At 40.7% G+C, this 20,706-nt stretch overlaps 1 protein-coding gene across 1 annotated transcript in view; it reads left to right on the plus strand.

Annotated features, from left to right (window-relative positions):
• Positions 1-13,695: 13,695 nt before the first annotated feature.
• Positions 13,696-20,706, plus strand: part of pla1a (phospholipase A1 member A) — a 33,103-nt gene continuing 26,092 nt past the window's right edge. The window contains exon 1 of the mRNA XM_073045338.1: positions 13,696-13,991. Coding sequence (XP_072901439.1) covers positions 13,925-13,991 — 67 coding nt within the window. The 5' untranslated portion in view covers positions 13,696-13,924. The remainder of the gene's footprint in view (positions 13,992-20,706) is intronic.

Here is a 20,706-nt window from a genome sequence, read left to right on the forward strand (position 1 = left end):
CGATAGATGAGGGTTTCTTCTTTGCTGCAAGATAATGCTTTTAAATATATCCTGAATCCCAAGGAACTGACAAGGAAAAATTTGTTTCTCAATTGTCCTAATGTGCTCTGCCGTACTAATAAGGGTAACTGATAAACACCTTCAAGGAGGAGAGGAGAGTGGTCAGGGTTTGAGGTTAATGTTAATGACTTCCAGGATCTTTTCTCACCAAATGTATGCCATACTGCTGCCTCTTCTACCAGTGGGATAGGGTGTTCCCAAGAATTTTAATGGACAGGTCAAGTATGTTGTCTGTAAGGCACTGAGGCTGGGGAGAAAAAAAAACAGAGGTCATGGGTTAAGGGTGAAGGGTGAAAAGTTTAAAGGGAACATTGTGGGGGCTTCTTCATGCAGACAGTGGTGGGAGTGTGGAATGAGCTGCCAGATGAAGTGGTGAATGCAGGCTCACTTTTGACATTTAAGAAAAACTTGGACAGGTATATGGATGAGAGGGGTTTGGAGGGATATGGCCCAGGTGCAGGTCAGTGGGACTAGGCAGAAAAATGGTTCAGCACAGCCAAGAAGGGCCAAAAGGCCTGTTTCTGTGCTGTAATGTTCTATGGTTCTATGACACTCTAAAAACAATTTTGTTATACTGGTCTCAGACCAGTCCTCTAGATGTCTCTGAAGAGGACTTTGCAAGATTGAGTGAATGTTACAAATTTTTACATTTAAGTTCAAAGTCCAGGTTGATGCTGGTTTTTCCTCTGTTTCAGCCTCGTAGTTATGGTATGACTGCATGGCTTACTGGACCTGTTTACAGAACAATTTGAAAATCAGCTAAACTGGTTTGCTTGGAGTCACATAAAAGCCAGAACAGGAAAGCATTGTAGATTTCTTCCCCAGATTAGCTTACTGAATTTGGAGGGGTTTTATGACAATCTAGTGACCATCACCCTTTGCTTCCTACTATCAAGCCAACTGTGTATCTGATTGAACAGTTATCCCTAGATACCACACCATCTAATCTTCTAGAGCAACCTAGCTTGTTGACTCTTAACAAATGTCTAATCAAATTCATAAGACATGATCATCCATGCACAACGCCCTGCAAACTACCCCTAATCAACTCCTGTCTTTCCAGATGCATGCATATCATATCCCTCAGAATCTTCCTTTCTGTTTTCTATTTCTTAAAAATGTAATTTCTCTGGAAGAAAATTTTAAGTACAAATTGAAATTTAAGAACTACATGTGAATTATCTAAAACCAAAAGAGATTCTCAAACAACGCAATAACTATTTCCCCATGACTTTAAATTGCTGAGAAAACAAATTCACTATTTGGCAAAGGATAAAAGATAAAAAAAATACTTGGGTGGGTGGGAGCAGGAGCTGAGGTGGAGTGCACCAGTTTTGCTAAGAAACACCCCCATGTCTGCGTGTGTTATCAATGCAGTTAACTGAAAGCATTTTATTTTTCAGAACTGACATTGCTTCGCAATTCCAAAATGATCACACTTTAAGAGCTAAAATCACCACACCTCATGATTTTTTGTATCACCTCACCAATAAATTGTAAAAAAGATTCTGAATTTGTTACCTTAAATTCAGTGGTTCTACTGCGTTGAGTGACTAGCAATTGGGGAAAAAAAACTTTTTTTGTCCGTTACTCTTCAGCTCTCACGTGGCTTCTTACACCATCTTGTTTTTTTTCCACTGACTTTTCAGATTAAAAACATTTTTAGCTTCATTGAACCAATCCAGGCATGATAACTTAAATGTCCTCTTACTGTGGTGTATCATTCAATGATCCATTTAATGATTCTAAGACTCAACACTTTGGTTGTGATTACACCAAAATGCAGTTCAGCTATTCTGCACAAAACATGTGAAGTTATTTCTTCACTGATACTCAAGTGGGTGTGGACGCTCCTTCACTAGTCAGTTTTTGGAATTCTCTACTCGAGTGGGGGTGGAGGCTCCGTCACTGAGTTTTTTCAACATTCAGATCAATAACTTGTTAAAAATTAAGGGAATCATTGGATTTGAAATGATGCAAGGCTAAATACTCAACCGTGATCCTTTTAAGTGGAGCAGCAGGCATAAAGGCAAAATGATTTACTTGTGCTTTTGTGTTTCATCTGCTGATGTTTTCCCCTTCACCTTTCAACTTGGAACTTCTTTGCTGCACTGGAAATGTGAAAACGCAACGGGGCACCAGGGACTTTGTATCCAATTGTTTGCCTCTTAATATGATTAGGAATAGTTATCATGGCTTTGTCAAAGGCAGGTCAGGCCTGATTGAATTATTTGAGGATGTGACTAAACACATCGATTCGGGTAGAGCAGTGGATGAAGTGTATATGGATTTCAGCTCGCATTTGATAAGGTACCCCATGTAAGGCTCATTGAAAAGGTAAGGAGGTATGGGATCCAAGGGGACATTGCTTTGTGGATCCTGAACTGGCTTGTCCACAGAAGGTTGTTGTTGACGGGTCATATTCTGCATGGAGGTCAGTGACTGATGGTGTGCTCAGGGATCAGTTCTGGATGAAGAAGTGGAGGGATTGGTTAGTAAATTTGCTGATGAGACAGAGGTTGGAGGTATTGTGGATAGTGTGGAGGGCTGTCAGAGGTTACAGCGGGACATTGATAGGATGCAAAACTGGGCTGAGAAGTGGCAGATGGAGTTCAACCCAGATAAGTGTGTGGTGGTTCATTTGGGTAGGTCAAATATGATGGCAGAATGTAGTATTAATGGTAAGACTCTTGGCAGTGTGGAGGATCAGAGGGATCTTGGGGTCCGAGTCCATAGGACATGCAAAGCTGCTGCGCAGGTTGACTCTGTGGTTGAGAAAGCATATGGTGCATTGTCCTTCATCAGTCCTGTGATTGAGTTTAGGAGCTGACAGGTAATGTTGCAGCTAAATAGGACCCTAGTCAGACCCCACTTGGGGGTATTTTACTCAGTTCTGGTTGCATCACTATAGGAAGGATGTGGAAACCATAGAAAGGGTGCAGAGGAGATTTACAAGGATGTTGCCTGGATTGGGGAGCATGCCTTATGAGAATAGGTTGAGTGAACTTGGCCTTTTCTCCTTGGAGTGACGGAGGATGAGAGGTGACCTGATAGAGGTGTTTAAGATAATGAGAGGCATTGATCGTGTGGATAGTCAGGGCTGAAATGGCTAGCACAAGAGGACACAGTTTTAACATGCTTGGAAGTAGGTACAAAGGAGATGTCAGGGGTAAGTTTTTCATGCTGAGAGTGGTGAGTGTGTAGAATGGGCTGCCGGTGACAGTGGTGGAGGCCAATATGATTTGGTCTTTTAATAGACTCCTGGACAGGTACATTGAGCTCAGAAAAATAAAGGGCTGTGGGTAACCCTAGGTAATCTCTAAGGTGAGGACATGTTCGGCACAGCTTTGTGCTGTAGGTTTTCTATGTTTCTATGTTTTCTTTCTTTACCAGAGAATCAAGGATTCAGAAAACATAAGAAATAAGGGTATTGGAGTTAAATCTGAAGCAAAAAGGAAGTGGAAGTATTTGACTGAGGGAAGGGAAAAAAGGGAAAAGGAGCATTGGATACTGAAATGAGTGAGGCAGAATATTTTGTACAATGGTGTCTTAACACAAAATGGTACAGGCTGGCAAGGTACTAAACAGAGCGAAGTGACCCAGAGAAAGCGACTTTTGGATTTCGTTACCCAGCCTCGGGGAGCTTGGCCCAATTGGGCGGTTTTCATGGCAAGCCCTTCAAACCTGCAATGCACAGAAGTGGAAATAATGCCAAAATGCACTGTTGTGAAGAAATGATCTGCATGGAAATTAGGCCAAATGTTTCACTGTGACTTGTGAGAAGAAAAGCCAATAATGTCTTCAATCTGCCTTCCTGACAATGACAATTAAAATTTTAAAGCACATCTCTTCTAATTTTCCAAAGCACAGCTGAAGGCCCGACTAGGAAAAAGCAGATTCTGATTAGTTTGAAAATTTCTGAGGTTAGTGGCTGCTAAGGTATTTCTTCTAGGTTGAGAATTATGCTACCTCAATCAGATGCTGCAAAGAACATGAAACAGCTTGATTTTCCTGTCACGGGTGATATGTAGCAAATATAACTGCGTTAAGCAAGATCTCAAGATTCGGGGCAGACTGTGGTTGAGGCTGGTTAATGGTAAGAGGGTGGAAGATGGAGTTGTTCAGAAATTACAGAAGGATGGTGGGAGATGGAGAGAATGGTGATGAGGAGTTGAGTCAGAGGCATTAAATCTTGAGGCTATTATGGTCATCAATCATAGGGGTCTGGAATTTTCCGAAAGAGATAATGTTGATGAGTTGGGTGTGATAGTGGTAATTCAGAAAAGATGGTCAGGGAAGGCCAATGAAGAAGTGGCTGAATTAAATTTCATCGCAATCCTTTTAGTAGAAGTCCATAAATCCCTTAAGAGTCAACAATGATAATGATCTTGGAACAAGAGTAACGTATAGTTTTGATGGGAGAGAACGAAGCAGCAGACTTCAGTGTGGTCAGCTGGATCTGCTGAAAAGTGGGTTCACAGTTATAAACCGATTCAATCACTGATGCCATTCTTGAGCTTGATGGCTCAAAGACAGGGGCAGAGCAGCGGACAGAAAAGCTTGAGCATGTAGGTATTAAGAAAGAGGTTGTCCCAGGGCTGGGATGGCTAGCATGAGAGGGCACAGTTTTAAGGTGCTTGGAAGCAGGTACGGAGGAGATGTCAGGGGTAGGTTTTTTACGCAGAGAGTGGTGAGTGCGTGGAATGGGCTGCTGGCGATGGTGGTGGAGGCGGATTCGATAGGGTCTTTTAAGAGACTCCTGGATGGGGTACATGGAGCTCAGAAATATAGAGGGCTGTGGATAACCCTAGGTAATTCTAAGGTAGGGACATGTTCAGCAGAGCTTTGTGGGCCGAAGAGCCTGTATTGAGCTGTAGGTTTTCTATCTTTCTAGAGCAGTAGACAACTGAAATGGGAGACAATAGGAGTTTCAATAATGGTAAATGCTGTAAAAATAGTACAATCAAAATCAACAATCCTACACTTTGAATGGAAAGCCCAAAGCTAAGAAGTTGGAAATTGTGAGTAACTTAAGGTGTGTTGGGTAAAAAAATAAGGTTGGGTTAGGGGGTCCAACAGCATATCATTTTCCCAAATACTTTTCATTTCTTTCTGGTTCAGATACACTAAAAGGGAAAACTTCTCAATGCTAAAGATCCAAGACATATACAACACTTAAAAAGTATTTGGATATGTACAAGCACAGGAAAGGTGTAAAGTGACACAGGCTTCATGCAGGCCTGTGTATATGCATGAATATACAGGCCATGAATATGCAGCATAGATATGCATCACCATCAGCATGGATCACCTGGTTCAAAAGTATTATTCAATGATTCCTGAAGGGTGAAATTCAAATTTAATATAGATTAAAAATGAGTACAGTAACGCAGTCAACTCAGGTCAGCTTGTAACTGAGCTCAAATCATATTGAAGTAATAGCTGCAGCCTCGGTTGAACTGAATGTGCAAATATGTATTTAACAAGACACTTCATCCAGTAAATTAACTGATTAGCTGGACATAAATTGAAACAAGGCAGATTTAGTTGGGAAATATTGCATGAAAGATTTATAAACAAACAAACATAATTAATTAACAGAGAGTACAGCGAGCTTTCTGGGCAAACATAAAAGCTCTTTTATAAAACTGGACAGCAAATTTTTTCGGATGTGTTGCTTGCTCAGAATTTTTTTAAATTTATGATAGACCACTTGAAGCTGAACATAAATTTAACCAGACTACTCGTATCACATAGGAATTTGGAGAGGCAAGAAATTAACTTTTATTGAATATAATGTGCTTAATTTCATAATGGTGATAGCACTTTGCTACAGTTCAATTAAGCTAAAAATGTTTCATTGATGATCTTGTTTGTACTGTACTCTGTGTCTGAGGCTTCTCACTTAAGTGTCCAACAATAATCAGCCAGGGTTGATGGATTCCAGTTTCCCTGATACCGTTTCTCTGTGAATGAAATGCCTTGGTGAATCCTTTCACCATGTAAACAGGGTTTTTTTTTAATTTTATTTAATTGTGTTTTTAAGTAATTACAAGTGTGGAAAAAAAAATGTATATATCCCTTCCCCACTCCCCTTAACCCCTCCCCCCTAACTTCCCTATATAAAAAAAAGAGAAAGTAAGAAAGAAAAAAAAAGAAAGAGTGCCTGGTTGTTGGAAGATCTCCACATGCTCCATGGAGTTCTTAATAACTTTAGTATATATATTTATTTCTTTCCCCAAGTAACCAATTGTTTCATCTTGAGAGCACCTATATATTTAGTCCTGTCTTTTGTAAATAAGGGCACCAAATTTTCAAAAATGTTTCATATTTATCTCTTAAATTATAAGTAATTTTCTCTAATGGAATACAGCCATAGATTTCTTTCTTCCAACAATCTATACTTAAATATGTATCCGATTTCCAAGTAACTGCAATAGCCTTTTTGGCTACTGCCAGTGCAATTTTTATGAATTCTTTCTGATATTTATTTAATTTGAGTTTCAGTTTTATCCCTTCAATATCACCTAGTAAAAGTAATATTGGATTATGAGGAAGTTGTATTCCCGTAATTTGTTCCAGTAAAAGTCTTAAATTTGTCCAAAAAGGTTGAATTTTAGAACAAGACCATGTAGAATGTAAAAATGTACCAGTTTCTTGGTTACATCGGAAACACTGATCAGATAAACTTGGATTTTATTTATTTATTTTTTGTGGTGTAATATATAATTGATGTAGAAAGTTATATTGCACTAATCTTAACCGAACATTTATTATATTTGTCATACTATCAAGACATAGCCTTGACCAATTTGTTTCTTCAATTTTAATATTCAAATCACTTTCCCATTTTTGTCTTGACTTATGGACTCCTTGTCTAATTGCCTGTTTTTGAATCAAATTATACATACAAGATATAAATTTTTTAATATTTCCTATGTAAACAGGGTTGAAAAAGTACAGAGAAAATTTATAAGGATGTTGCCAGTTCTGGCGGACCTGAGTTATAAGTTTGAATAGGTTAGGACTGTATTGTTTAGAATGTAGAAAACTTTTTAAATATATATTATTTCTGTTTTTGCACTGTTTTAATCAATTTAATATATATTTAAAAACACAAAATGCCGGCAGAACTCAGCAGGCCAGACAGCATCTATGGGAGGAGGTAGTGACCACGTTTCGGGCCGAAACCCTTCATCAGGAGATGTTATATATATTTAACTGTTATTTATTTATTTTTCTTTCTGTGTTATCATGTACTGCATTGAACTGCTGCCGCTGCTAAGTTAATAAATTTCTCGACACATGCCGGTGATAATAAATCTGATTCTGACCTGGAGAAGATTTGATAGAGGTATACAAAATTATGACTGGTATGGATAAGATAAATGCAAGCAGGTTGCTACCACTAAGGTTGGGAAGGACTACAACCAGAGGTCGCGGGTTAAGGGTGAAAGGTGAGGTTTAAGAGGAGCATGAGGAGGGTCTTCACTTGGAGGGTCGTGAGAGTGTGGAACGAACTGCCAGCACGAGTGGAACATGCGAGTTCAATTTTGAGGTTTAAGAGAAGTTTGGATAGATACAGGGATGGCAGGGATATGGAGGGCTGTGGTCCCGTGCAGGTCAATGGGATTCGGCAGTTTAAATGGTTTTGGCATGGACTAGATGGGCCAGAGGGCCTGTTTTTGTGCTGTACTTCTCTATGACTTTATGCCCATCGCAGACAGCTCCAAGATTTGTGGGGAAGAAGTCTAAATGGGGATGCAAAAAATGAATCTTTAATGACATGTTGCACTTCATGGTTTTGTATACTTGAGGCATATTGTCAAGCAGCTGCACGTAGGTTGATGCTCTGTAGTTGCCAAGAAAGTTTTCAACAACATTCTTGAATGTGATTTTTCTCAGATTGTACTGGAAGTTCTTCGAGTTCCTTGTCGTTGATGATCTGTTTGATTTGTGGACCAACAAAAATGCCTTCCTTAATCTGGGCATCTAGTATTCTGACTTGAATTATGAATTGAAATAACAAATATGTTATTTCAAAGAAATGGTGCATGATTGGGAAATTTCATGGTGATTTTCATAATCAGCAGCCCAGAATCCATAAGATATACCCAAAAATGTTCAGCTGAAGTGCAAATCTGAGGTTTCATGGGATCATGGATATTTATGGCACAGAAGGAGACTGTTATTTCTGTACCAGATTTATAAAAAGATGTCTTCAAATAATCAGAAGAAGCTTGGTGTAACGCTAATGATTAGTGCCTGGAATGTAAGTGGCTGGAGCCTAGAACTAGATTTGACTGGTGGTAGTGGTGAACATATAGGCTTTAGCTGTTGCTAAATCATTTCAGCCTAGTGATAGTGTTTGCACTGTTCCAGCAAGTTGAACACACCTGCTGTGGTATGAGGCTGATATCTTTGGTTTCCATCAGAGAGGGGAAGCAATTATAACCACATTCTTCATAAACAAGTTCCATGCCCCAGTACCCACAGCACACAAGGTGTAGTCTTCCCCCTTGAAAGTTTCACTTATGTTTAGAGAAGAGTAGAATTACAGAGAAGGGTTAATTAACAGTGTTACAAGGAAACCTCAGCCTTTAAAATGCATCCATGGGCACCAACTTCTCGTGATAAACAACACAAAATATGATCTGAAGATGGTGGATGGGGGAGGGTTTAAACTAATTTGGCTGCGAGCATGGAAACAGGAGTCAAGGGATGGTAAAAAGCAAAGATAGTGCGCAGTCAGACTGTCAGGGAGGGCAGGCAGATGATAGGACAAAATTGCAGCAACCTGCAGGGTGAGTATCAGTGCATTAGGGGTGCAGAATCAAAAAGGGTAACAAATACATTACTCAATGTGTTATACCTCAGTGCACTAAGTATAAGAAACAAGGTGGATGATCTTATTGCACTATTACAGATTGAAAGGTATAATGTTGTGGCCGTCACTGAATCATGGCTGAAGGATGGTTGTAGTTGGGAGCTAAATGTCCAAGGTTACACATTGTATTGGAGGGATAGGAAGGTAGGCAGAGGGGGTGGTGTGGCTCTGCTGGTAAAGAATGGCATCAAATCGGTAGAAAGATGTGACAAAGGATCGGAAGATGTTGAATCCTTGTGGGTTGAGTTAAGAGACTGCAAGGGTAAAAGGATACTGATGGCAGTTGTATACAGGTCTCCCAACAGTAGCTGGGATGTGGACCACAGATTACAACGGGAATTAGAAATGGCATGTCAAAAGAGCAATGTTAGGATAGTCATAAAATCAGTTTGGTAACAGATCGCAAGAGAGTGAGTTTGTTGAGGGAAGAGGGCAGGAACGGGTTACTGATTGGGTATGATCAGCCATGATCACAGTGAATGGCGGTGCTGACTAGAAGGGCCGAATGGCCTACTCCTGCACCTACTGTCTATTGTCTACGAGATGGCTTTTTAGAGCAGTTTGTTGTTCAGCCTACTGGGGGATCAGCTATACTGGATTGGGTGCTATGTAATGAACTGGACGTGATTAGGGAGCTTAAGGTGAAAGAACCGTTAGGAACCAGTGATCATACAATGATTGGGTTCAACTTGAAATGTGATAAGGAGAAAGTAAAGTCTGATGTAGCAGTATTTCAGTGGAGTAAGGGAAATTACAGTGGTCTGAGAGAGGAGTTGGCCAAAGTAAATCGGAAGGAGATGCTGGCAGGGATGATGCAGAGCAGCAATGGTGTGAGTTTCTGGGAAAATGAGGAAGGTTCAGGATAGATGTATTCCAAAAACAAAGAAATACTCAAATAGCAAAATAGTATAACTGTGACTGACGAGAAATCAAAGCTAATGTAAAAGCTAAACAGGGCATACAACAAAGCAAAAATTAGCAGGAAGATAGAAGATTGGGAAGCTTTTAAAAACCTATAGAGAGCAACTAAAAGAATCATTAGGAGGGAAATGATGAAATATGAAAGCACGCTAGTAAACAATATCAAAGTGGATAGTAAAAGCTTTCTCAATAATATAAAAAATAAAAAGAGATTAGAGTGGATATAGGACCGCTAGAAAATGAGGCTGAAGAAATAATAACGGGGTCAAGTTGGTGGCAGATAAATTAAATGAGGTTTTTTTTGCATCAGTCTTCACCGTGGAAGACACTATTAACGTGCCAGATGTTGAAGGGTGTGAGGGAAGAGAAGTGAGTGCAGTTACTATTACAAAGGAGAAGGTGCTCAAAAAGCTAAAAGATCGAAGGGTACTTAAGTCACCCAGACCAGATTAACTGCACCCTAGGGTTCTGAAAGAGGTAGTGGTAAAGATTGTGGAGGCATTAGTAATGATCTTTCAAACATCATTGGTCTGTGTCATGGTGCCAGAGGACTGGAAAATAACAAATGTCACTACACTCCTTAAGAAAGGAGGAAGGCAACAGAAAGGAAATTATAGACCAGTTAGCCTGACCTCTGGTTGAAAAGGAGTTAGAGTCAATTGTTAAGGACAAGGTGATGGAGTACTTGGTGACACAGGACATGATAGGACAAAGTCAGCATGGTTTCCTTCAGGGAAAATCCTGCCTGACGAACCTGCTGGAATTCTTTGAGGAGATTACAAGTAGGATAGATAAAAGGGATGCAGTGGATGTTGTATATTTGGACTTCCAGAAGGCTTTTGACAAGATGCCACATGTGAGACTGCTTGCCAAGTTAAAACCCCATGGTATTACAGAGAAGTTACTAACATGGTTAGAGCATTGGCTGATTGGTAGGAGGCAGTGAGTGGGAATAAAAGGATCCTTGTCTGATTGGCTGCCAGTGACTAGTGGTGTCCCACAGGGGTCTATGTTGAGACCACTTTTTTTATGCTCTAAGTAAATGATTTAGGAGATGGAATAAATAGCTTTGTTGCCAAGTTTGCAGATGATACAAAGATTGGTGGAGGGGCAGGTAGCGTTGAGAAAACAGGTAGGATGCAGAAGAATTTAGACAGATTAGGAGAATGGGCAAGAAAGTGGCAAATGAAATACAATGTTGGAAAATGCATGGTCATGTACTTTGGTAGTAGAAATAAATGTGTGGACTATTTTCTAAACGGGGAGAAAATCCAAAAATCTGAGAAGCAAAGGGACTTGGGACTCCTTGTGCAGAACACCCTAAAGGTTAACTTGCAGGTAGAGTTAGTGATGAGGAAGGCAAATGCCACGTTAGCATTCATTTCAAGAGGTCTAGAATACAAGAACAGGTATATGATGCTGAGGCTTTATAAGGCACTGGTGAGGCCTCACCTTGAGTATTGTGAACAGCTTTGTGCTCCTCATCTAAGAAAATATGTGCTGGTATTAGAGAGGGTCCAGGGGCAGTTCACAAGGATGATTCTGGGAATGAAATGTTTATCATACGAGGAATGTTTGATGGCTCTGGGTTTATGCTTGCTGGAATTTAGAAAGATGAGGGGGAATCTTATTGACACTTTTCAAATGTTGAAAGGCATAGACAGAGTAGATGTAGAAAGGATGTTTCCTATGGTGGGGGAGTCTAGGACAAGAGGGCACAGCCTCAGGGTAGAATGGCATCCATTTGAAACAGATCACTAGCGATATCACTAGTCACACACAATGCATATCCTTGCTTGCTGAAATAAATTGAAATTCCATTCCTTTCCCCAAACATTCATAGTACCACATTATGCAAATGCTATGCAATTCTGTAACATTTTAATGCAGTTGGCCCACCCCTCCCCAATCCCCTCTGACTCTTAACTCAGTCACTGTAAACACTTAAATACACTTTTGTTTAATAATCTGAAGAGCATCTGCAGAAACTGAAAACCCATAGCAACAAACAACAAAATGCTGGAGGAACTCAGCAGGTCAGGTAGCGTCCATGGAAATGAATAAACAGTTGATGTTTTGGGCCAAGACCCTTCTTCAGGGTGCCTGAAACATCAACTGTTTATTCATTTCTGGAAAGGAAAGAGGAAGGCACCAGAATAAAAAGATAGGGAGAAGGGTAGGAGGACTAGCTAGAAGGTGATAGGTGAAGCCAGGTTGGTGGGAAAGGAATGAGTCTGATAGGAGAGAGGAGCCGAGCTTGGGAGAAATGGAAGGAGGAGGGGCACCAAGAGGAGTGATAGGCAAGTGAGAAGAGGCAAGAGGCCAGAGTGGGGAACAGAACAAGAGAGCAGAGGGAGGGAAAAACATTTTTTACTGGAAGGAGAAATTGATGTTCATGCCATCAAGCTGGTGACTACCCAGACGGAATATGAGATGTTACTTTCTCCACCCTGAGAGTGTCGTCATCGTGACACGAGAGAAGCTGTAGACCAACTTATCGGAACGGGAATGGGGATAGTGTTGGGCTTTAAATTCTGCCCTGTGTTCGTTTAGGAAGAGAGACAACCAACACCGGAATATTACAAAACTTGGCTTTAATGCAGAAGCGTAACTGGCACAGCGAGGAGACAAGACCCCGCTGGGAAGGCGCGTTCTGCCCTCCCCTTACATTCTTTTCTTATTTATACCCCTTTCCCTTAGCCCAACCCTCGCTACACATATTTGGTAATGCTGGACACTTGTGTCCTTGGTCCGATACCATTTCTTCACGAGTTCCCTGTTTTACTGAATCACGTGACACTAGCAGTTTCGAAACAAAGGATCCCTTGTTTCGCTCCCTCCCTTGTATTTCTGTCCGCTAATATCACGCTGACCTGAACTGGCAGTCGCAAATTAACCCTAACAATAGGATACAACTTTATAATGCTAATTGCATTGTAAATACACGTATGTATTTATACACATTTTATTCCATACCTTTACTTCTAACTTTATTATATATATTTCTTTATTCTGTATAATTGTTGAATGTTGCCATTTTTTGTTGCATGTCACACCAACACCACAGCAATGTCCTTAATATATGTAAATACATAATGCAAATGAAGTTAATCCTTGATCCTTTCAAAGAAATCTGTACAGATATTGGAAAACGACACAGCAACTTCAGAACTTATTGCAGACTATCTAAGCACCTTCCAGGTCTTGTTTAACCGAACATGGAGGGCTTTCTTCAACTGGGATATTCATACTGTGTGTGCCTCAGTAGTAACACCACTGCGAGCACACGATGACCTTCCCATGTGAGGCACAGCAGAGTCTACAACAAATGCCAAAAGCTGACAAAATTTGTGTCACTTATCTTTGCACTACCAAGGATGTTTTTTTTTCCGCCTAGATGATGAAGCATTTCAAATTTTCCTTTCATATTTAGGATCATTTGTAAAGGAAAAACATCAAAAATCCTTCAATCTTTCAATAAAATTACGTAACTTGGCGTTTCACTAATTTACACGTGGGGTTTGAACTCAGCATTTTATAAGATAGTTAAATATTTATCCAATACATTGATTAATGTTGTGTGGCCGCAGTCTGCTGCAGAAAGGTTGCCTCCTTTCACTTTGAATCCATACAGATGTCCTCACTGGAGATATTTTTTAATGACAATACTGCTGTTAAAATCAAAACACATTCCCAATAACTGTTTGTACAGTTGAACCAGTAGGGGCAGCCTTGACCTTTATCTGATGGGCATTTAATGATTTACATCTCAAGATTTTTTTCCTTATATGTTTAAAGAGCGTAAATTCTCATGAAACCAGTGGCACTGCAGTTTAAATCTATAAACCCTGTGAAATATTGTAAAATGAAAACTGAGACTTTTGAGTAAATGTTGAAATTTCAGTGATGTTATTGAAAAGGGGAGGATAAAAGAATAATCATTAACAGAGACACAGATTGCCAAATGTGTGTTCGTGTGTGGTGGAAAGCATACTTGCTTTAGAAGATATAAACAAGCTGCTGCAGACGAGAAACGAGTAATCATCTCTTGTGGCAATGGCTGACCACCAGAACAAAGTTTCATTACTGGGAAGACTGATCGTGCTGTTATGCTTCACAAGAGGTAACTTATGTAACTATAATTTAATTATCCTTTTTGTTAATTAAATAGTTTTAAAATAATTTAGCCATGAGTGCATGTATTTTTGCATATATATTACCTGACTACAATAGCTGCTATCTATCCTTGCAGAAGAAATTTAGAAGAGCAATTATGGGTGTCCCCGCCATTAGTGTTGTGGAGATTCACCCTTACAGAATACACAAATCACTATTAAAAAATTGAAGCTACAAAATAAATTTCACTCTTATGAAACGTATGTGCGAAAAGGTAAATGAATATTGATAACATTCTTTTTCGATTCACATTTCTTGATGCATGTTCAGATGATACAGCCGTGTGTTATGGAAAATTGCAGTAGGGGTCATTTGCTAGAAGTTCCATATCCTTACCCCACACTAAAAAATTGTAAATTTGGTCAGACAATATAGAAATTGAACATGAGGGTGGCATTGTGTTGAAATCACTGTGCAGAACAACATGAACAGAGTTAGAGAAGACATGCCTTTTAATGGAGTATCCTATGTAAGAAATGGAAGCTGGTTTAGACCATGAAGCTCCTCAAATCTCATCTACATTCTATAGGATCGTTACTAGTCTTATGTTTCACTTCTCACCCAATGTGGAAATACTTATCAGTGCATGAAAATCAAAAAATACTACAGATGCTGGAAATCTGAAATTAAAATGTGCAACACTCGACAGGTGAGTTAGTTTCTGTGGGAAAAGAAGCAAAGTTAACTTTCAGAAAGTTTGTGAGAAACATCTTGGACCTGAAACAGTTGCTTTTTGACCCGCTGAATGCTTCCAGCATTTCAGTTTTGTTCCTGCGAAAACTCTTGTAAGTATTCAGTAATACAGCTATTGTGAGTGGAGAATTTCAAAACTTTACAACCACCTACTTCAAAAAGTTGCTCCTTATCTCAGATCTTAATTGGTGACCCCTTATTCTGGGGCCACGTTACTTGTCTGAACTTTTCAGAAATAGGGAACAGCTTCTAGGTGTCTACGCTGTCAATTATTGTCAGAATCGTGTGTGTCAATCAGATCACCTCTCATACTGCTGAACTCCAGCAGCAATAGATCAGATGTATTCACAGTTCCTTTAGAGGACAACGCCTGATTCCCTAAAATCAGTCTACAGCCCTGGATCAGCTGCATATCAGTCCCTGCAGTCTAAAGAAAAAAGCTTTCAGATAATAATAGATTTTAAGGAAGGATAAACATTTTTGCTGGCTGTGGTGAACTAGATATACCTGCTGACTGCTCCTGTGGCTCCTCCCACAGACCCCTGTATAAAGGCGACTGTGGGCTGCTGCTCTCCCTCATTTTCCCCAGGATGTAGTGCTGTTTATTCTTCCAGTCAATAAAAGCCGATATCTCACTTCCTAAGTCTCAGCGTGAGTTATTGATGGTGCATCACTGGCCTAATTAATTCTGGGCTTCTTGTGCCTCTCTTCTATGATGAAATGATCGATTCCTAGTCATATTAAACCACTGCCCTGCGGTGTTTCTAGGAGAATGGTCATCAATACTTTAAGATTACCAGACACAGGCAATGAGCTCCAGTCTTGCTAGTTCCCAGAAGAGACAAGAAAGGCTGGGACTGTTCCCTCGCCTCCCCCCCCACCCCCCACCCCTGGAGTCTAGGAGGCTGGAGGGTGACCTTATAGAGGTTTATAAGGTCATGAGGGTTACATATAAGATGAATGGTCACAGTCCTTTTCCCAAGGTAGGGGATTCTAAAACTTGAGGACTTTGGATTCAAGTAAGAGGGGAAGATTTATAGAGGACCTGCGAGGGAACTTTATCTGACAGGTTTCTGGTCACATAAAACAGGTTGCCAGAGGAAGTGATGAACCAAATTGTGGCTATTTTGTGCCAAGTGCTATGACTGATGGCATGGCCAATCTATGCATATATGGGTAGTGCTCAAATAGTGAAATATAAAATATGATACGTGAATAAAACAATGCTTCTGTTGCCTGAACTATTCTGGAGCGGCCACAGAGTAATTGGGAGAACACTATTCAAGACTGGAGGTGGCGGAGGGTCTGTTGTGTGCTGTACTGTCTCCCATTGTGGGCCCCAGGCTTTGCCACCTATTCTGGTCTGCAGCAGAGTGGCAGCTTCATAGGGCTGAGCAAAGGGAAGGGAAGAGACATTCTAAAATGCAAAACCTGCAACTCTAAATCTTTAAAAGATTCAGTAGTCAGCTAATGGAAAGGGAAGAAGCAAGAACCCCCAAGTCTCTTCTTCTCAGTAACAAGTTTACCATTTTGGATACTGTTGTTGCGGGTATGACCTACCAATGAAAAGTCACACCAGCCACATCTCTGGCACCTAGTCTGGCTCTGTGGCTCAGAAGGGAGGTGAGGAGAACAGGAGAGCAGTGGTGACAGGGGATTCATTGGTTAAGGGAACAGACAGGAGATTCTGTGGACAAGAAATAGATTCCAAGATGGTATATTGGCTCGAGAGTGGCAGGATCAGAGATACTCTGATTGTCCAAAGCTTTCTTGAGAGGAAGGGTGAGCAGCCAGAAGTTGTAGTACAAAGACGCAGGTAGTAAAAGGGAATAGGCCCTGAAGAGTGGAGTTAGGAAGGAAGTTACAAAGCAGGAGCTTAAGGGTAGTAACCTCTGGATTGCTGCCTGTATCAAGCTCTAGTCAGTGTAAGAATAGGAAGATGTGCCAGACAAATCTGCTAAAGAGTTGGTTCAGGGTGTAGAGTTTGACATTTATGGATCATTGGGATTTCTTCAGATATGACCTGTACAAAATGGATGGGTTACGCCTGAACTTGAGAGAGACAAGTGTCCAGGCAGGGAGATCTGGTAAAGCTTTTGGGGAGGGTCTAAACTAGCGAGCAGTTGGAACCAGAGTGTTAGGTCAGATGATGGGGCAGTTGGTGCAAAAGCAGATGCAACATGTACAGAGGCTGTGAGGAAGGATAGGCGGTCGATTGGGCATAAATGCAGTCAGGTGGATGGGTTGAAATATTTGAATGCAAGAAATATTAAGAATAAAGGTGATAAACTGAGAGCATGGATTAAAGTTCAAAGTTCAAAGTAAGTTTATTATATCATATCATATTATATCATATGCCACCATATACAAACCTGAGATTAATTTTCTTGAGGGCATACTCAATAAATCTACAAAATAATAACAGCAACAGCATCAATAAAGACCGTACCAACTTGGGCATTCAACCAGCATGCAAAAGACAACAAACTGCAAATACAGAAAGAAAGAAATACTAATAATAATAATAAATAAGCAATAATTACTGAGAAGATGAGCTGAAGAGTCCTTGAAAGTGAGCACATTGGTTGTGGGAACATTTCAACGATGGGGCAAGTGAAAGTTGAGTGAAGTTTTCGCTGTTGGTTTAGTACACATAATCACAATGTTGGGTCCATTACAGAGACTTGGCTGTTGCAAGAGCAGGAATGCTTGCTGGATATTCTAGAGTTTAAGTGTTTCAAAAAGGGATAGTAAGGGAGGTATAGGTGGGATGGGGGAGGAGCATTGCTAATCAGGGACAGTATCATACCTTCAGAAAGGGAGGATGTCGTGGAGGGATTATCAATGTAGGTGGAAGTCAGAAACAAGAAGGGAGCATTCACTCTATTGAAAGGATTCTAAAGGGCCTCTAGTAGCAATAGGGACATTGGGGAGCATATCAGCAGGTAGATTTTAGAAGTGTGCAGAAATAATAGGGTTGTTGTCATGTTGACTTTAACTTCTCTAATATTGATTGATACCTCCTTAGTGCAAAAGGTTCAGATGGAGCTGAATTTGTTAGGTGTGTCTAGGAAGGACTCCTGACACATTATGTGGACAAGCCGACTAGAAGAGAGGCCCCACAGGATCTGGTACAAAGCAATGAACCTGGTCAGGTGACCATTTACCACATCTCCCTGATCTTCAGCATAGCCTTAGACAATGATAAGAGCAGATGATATGGGAATGAATTTAATTGTGATTGGGCTAACTACAGTGGTATCAGGCAAGGCTGTTGAGGATTATAAAGTAGTCAGGAAGGAGTTTAAGAAGGGACTTGGGAAAGCTGGAAGGAGACACAAGAAGGCCATGGTGAATGGAAAAAGGAAAACCCCAAGTGTTCAACACACACCTGAAGAACAGGAGGATGAATCAGAATCAGGTTTATTATCACTGGCATGTGTCGTGAAATGTGTTAACCTAGCAGCAGCAGTTCAATGCAATACATAGTATAGAAGAAGAAGAAGAAAACAAACAAACAAATAAATAAATAACAGTATATGTATATTGAATAGATTAAAAATTGTGCATAAAACAGAAATGCTGTATATTTAAAAAAGTGAGTTAGTGTCCAAGGGTTCAATGTCCATTTAGGAATCAGATGGCAGAAGGGAAGAAGCTGTTCCTGAATCGCTGAGTGTGTGCCTTCAGGCTTCTGTACCTCCTACCTGATGGTAACAGTGAGAAAAGGGCATGCCCTGGGTGCTGGAGGTCCTTAATAATGGACGCTGCCTTTCTGAGACACTGCTCCCTGAAGATGTCCTGAGTACTTAGTAGGCTAGTACCCAAGATGAAGCTGACTAGATTTGCAACCTTCTGCAGCTTCTTTCGGTCTTGTGCAGTAGCCCCTCCATACCAGACAGTGATGGAGCCTGGCAGAATGTTCTCCATGGTGCATCTATAGAAGATTTTGAATGTATTTGTTGACAAGCCACATCTCTTCAAACTCCTAATGAAGTATAGCCACTGTCTTGCCTTCTTTATAATTACATCGATATGTTGGGACCAGGTTAGATCCTCAGAGATCTTAACAGAGGAACTTGAAACTGCTCACTCTCTCCACTTCTGATCCCTCTATGAGGATTGGTATGTGTTCCTTTGTCTTACCCTTCCTGAAGTCCACAATCAGCTCTTTCGTCTTACTGACGTTGAGTGCCAGGTTGTTGCTGCGGCACCACTCCACTAGTTGGCATATCTCACTCCTGTACGCCCTCTCATCACTACCTTAGATTCTACCAACAATGGTTGTATTGTCAGCAAATTTATAGATGGTATTTGATCAATGCCTAGCCATACAGTCATGTGTATATAGAGAGTAGAGCAGTGGGCTAAGCACACACTCCTGAGATGCACCAGTGATGATCGTCAGTGAAGAGAATATATTATCACCAATCCGCATAGATTGTGGTCTTCCAGTTAGGAAGTCAAGGATTCAATTGCAGAGGGAGATACAGAGGCCCAGGTTCTGAAACTTCTCAATCAGGATCGTGGGAATGATGATATTAAATGCTGAGCTATAGTCGATAAACAGCATCCTGATGTAGGTGTTTGTATTGTGTGATCTAAAGCCATGTGAAGAGCCATTGAGATTGTGTCTACCATTGACTTATTGTGGTGATAGGCAAATTGCAATGGGTCTAGGTCCTTGCTGAGGCAGGAGTTTAGTCTGGTCATAACCAACCTCTCAAAGCACTTCATCACTGTTGACGTGAGTGCTACCGGGTGATAGTCATTAAGACAGCTCACATTATTCTTCTTAGGCACTGGTATAATCGTTGCCTTTTTGAAGCAAATGGGAACTTCCGCTCGTAGCAGTGAAAAGTTGAAAATATCCGTGAATACTCCTGCCAGTTGGTTGGCACAAGTTTTCAAAGTTTTACCGGGTACTCCACTGGGACCTTCTGCCTTGTGAGGGTTCACTCTTTTTAATGACAGCCTAACATCGGCCTCTGAGACAGAGATCACAGAGTCATCAGGTGCAGCAGGAATCTTCACAGCTGTAGTTGTGTTCTCTCTTTCAAAGCCAGCATAGAAGGTGATGGCTGGTGAATGTAGGACTGATCAGGGATAAAGGAGGGAACTAGAGAAGGTCCTTAATGAAAATGTGGGATCAGTGTAGAATAAGCTAATGTGCCAGATGGAGCATGTTGAGGTTAAGAAGAGGTTCTGTAAAACCTGTTCTTGGAGCTTCTGTAACACATTAGTTCAAATCTCAAAGTAAATTTATTATCAATATAAATATAGGTCACCATGTGCTACCCTGAGATTCATTTTCTTGCAGGCATTCACTGTAAATACAAGGAACACAATAGAGTCAATGAAAATGCACACTACAAATACAGCCAAACAACCAATGTGCAAAAGACAACAAACCGCAAAAAGTGAAAAAACATAATAATAATGGTAATAAATATCGAGAACATGAGTTGAAGCGGCCTTAAAAGTGATTCCAAAGGTTATCGATACGTAGTTATCTTCTCTGGTTCAGGGAGTGTGACTCCTCAGGCTCTTGTACCATCTCCTATTGGCAGTGAGAAGAGAGCATGGCCTGGATGGTGAGGTCCTTGTTGATGGATGCTGCTTTCCTGCGATTGAGCTCCTTATAAATATGCTCAATGGTGGGGAGGGTTTTGCCTGTGATGGACTGGTCTGTATCCACTTCTTATGGTAGGTTTTTCTGTAAAAGGATATTGGTGTTTCCGTACCAGGCTGTGAAGGAACCAGTCAATATACTTTCCACCGTGCATCTATAGAAGTTTGTCGAAGTTTTAGATGACATGTCGAATCTCCGCAAACTTCTAAGAAAATAGAGGCCATGAGGACCGACCCATGGACTTCCAGTTTCCTGGCTCTTGTAGTCAATAATCGGTTCCCTGGTCCTGCAGACATTGAGTGGACATACCTCATGTTATTACTGGAAGTGAGTGAAA

The sequence above is a fragment of the Hemitrygon akajei genome, chromosome 5 (genome assembly GCF_048418815.1).
Source record: "Hemitrygon akajei chromosome 5, sHemAka1.3, whole genome shotgun sequence".
NCBI lineage: Eukaryota > Metazoa > Chordata > Chondrichthyes > Myliobatiformes > Dasyatidae > Hemitrygon > Hemitrygon akajei.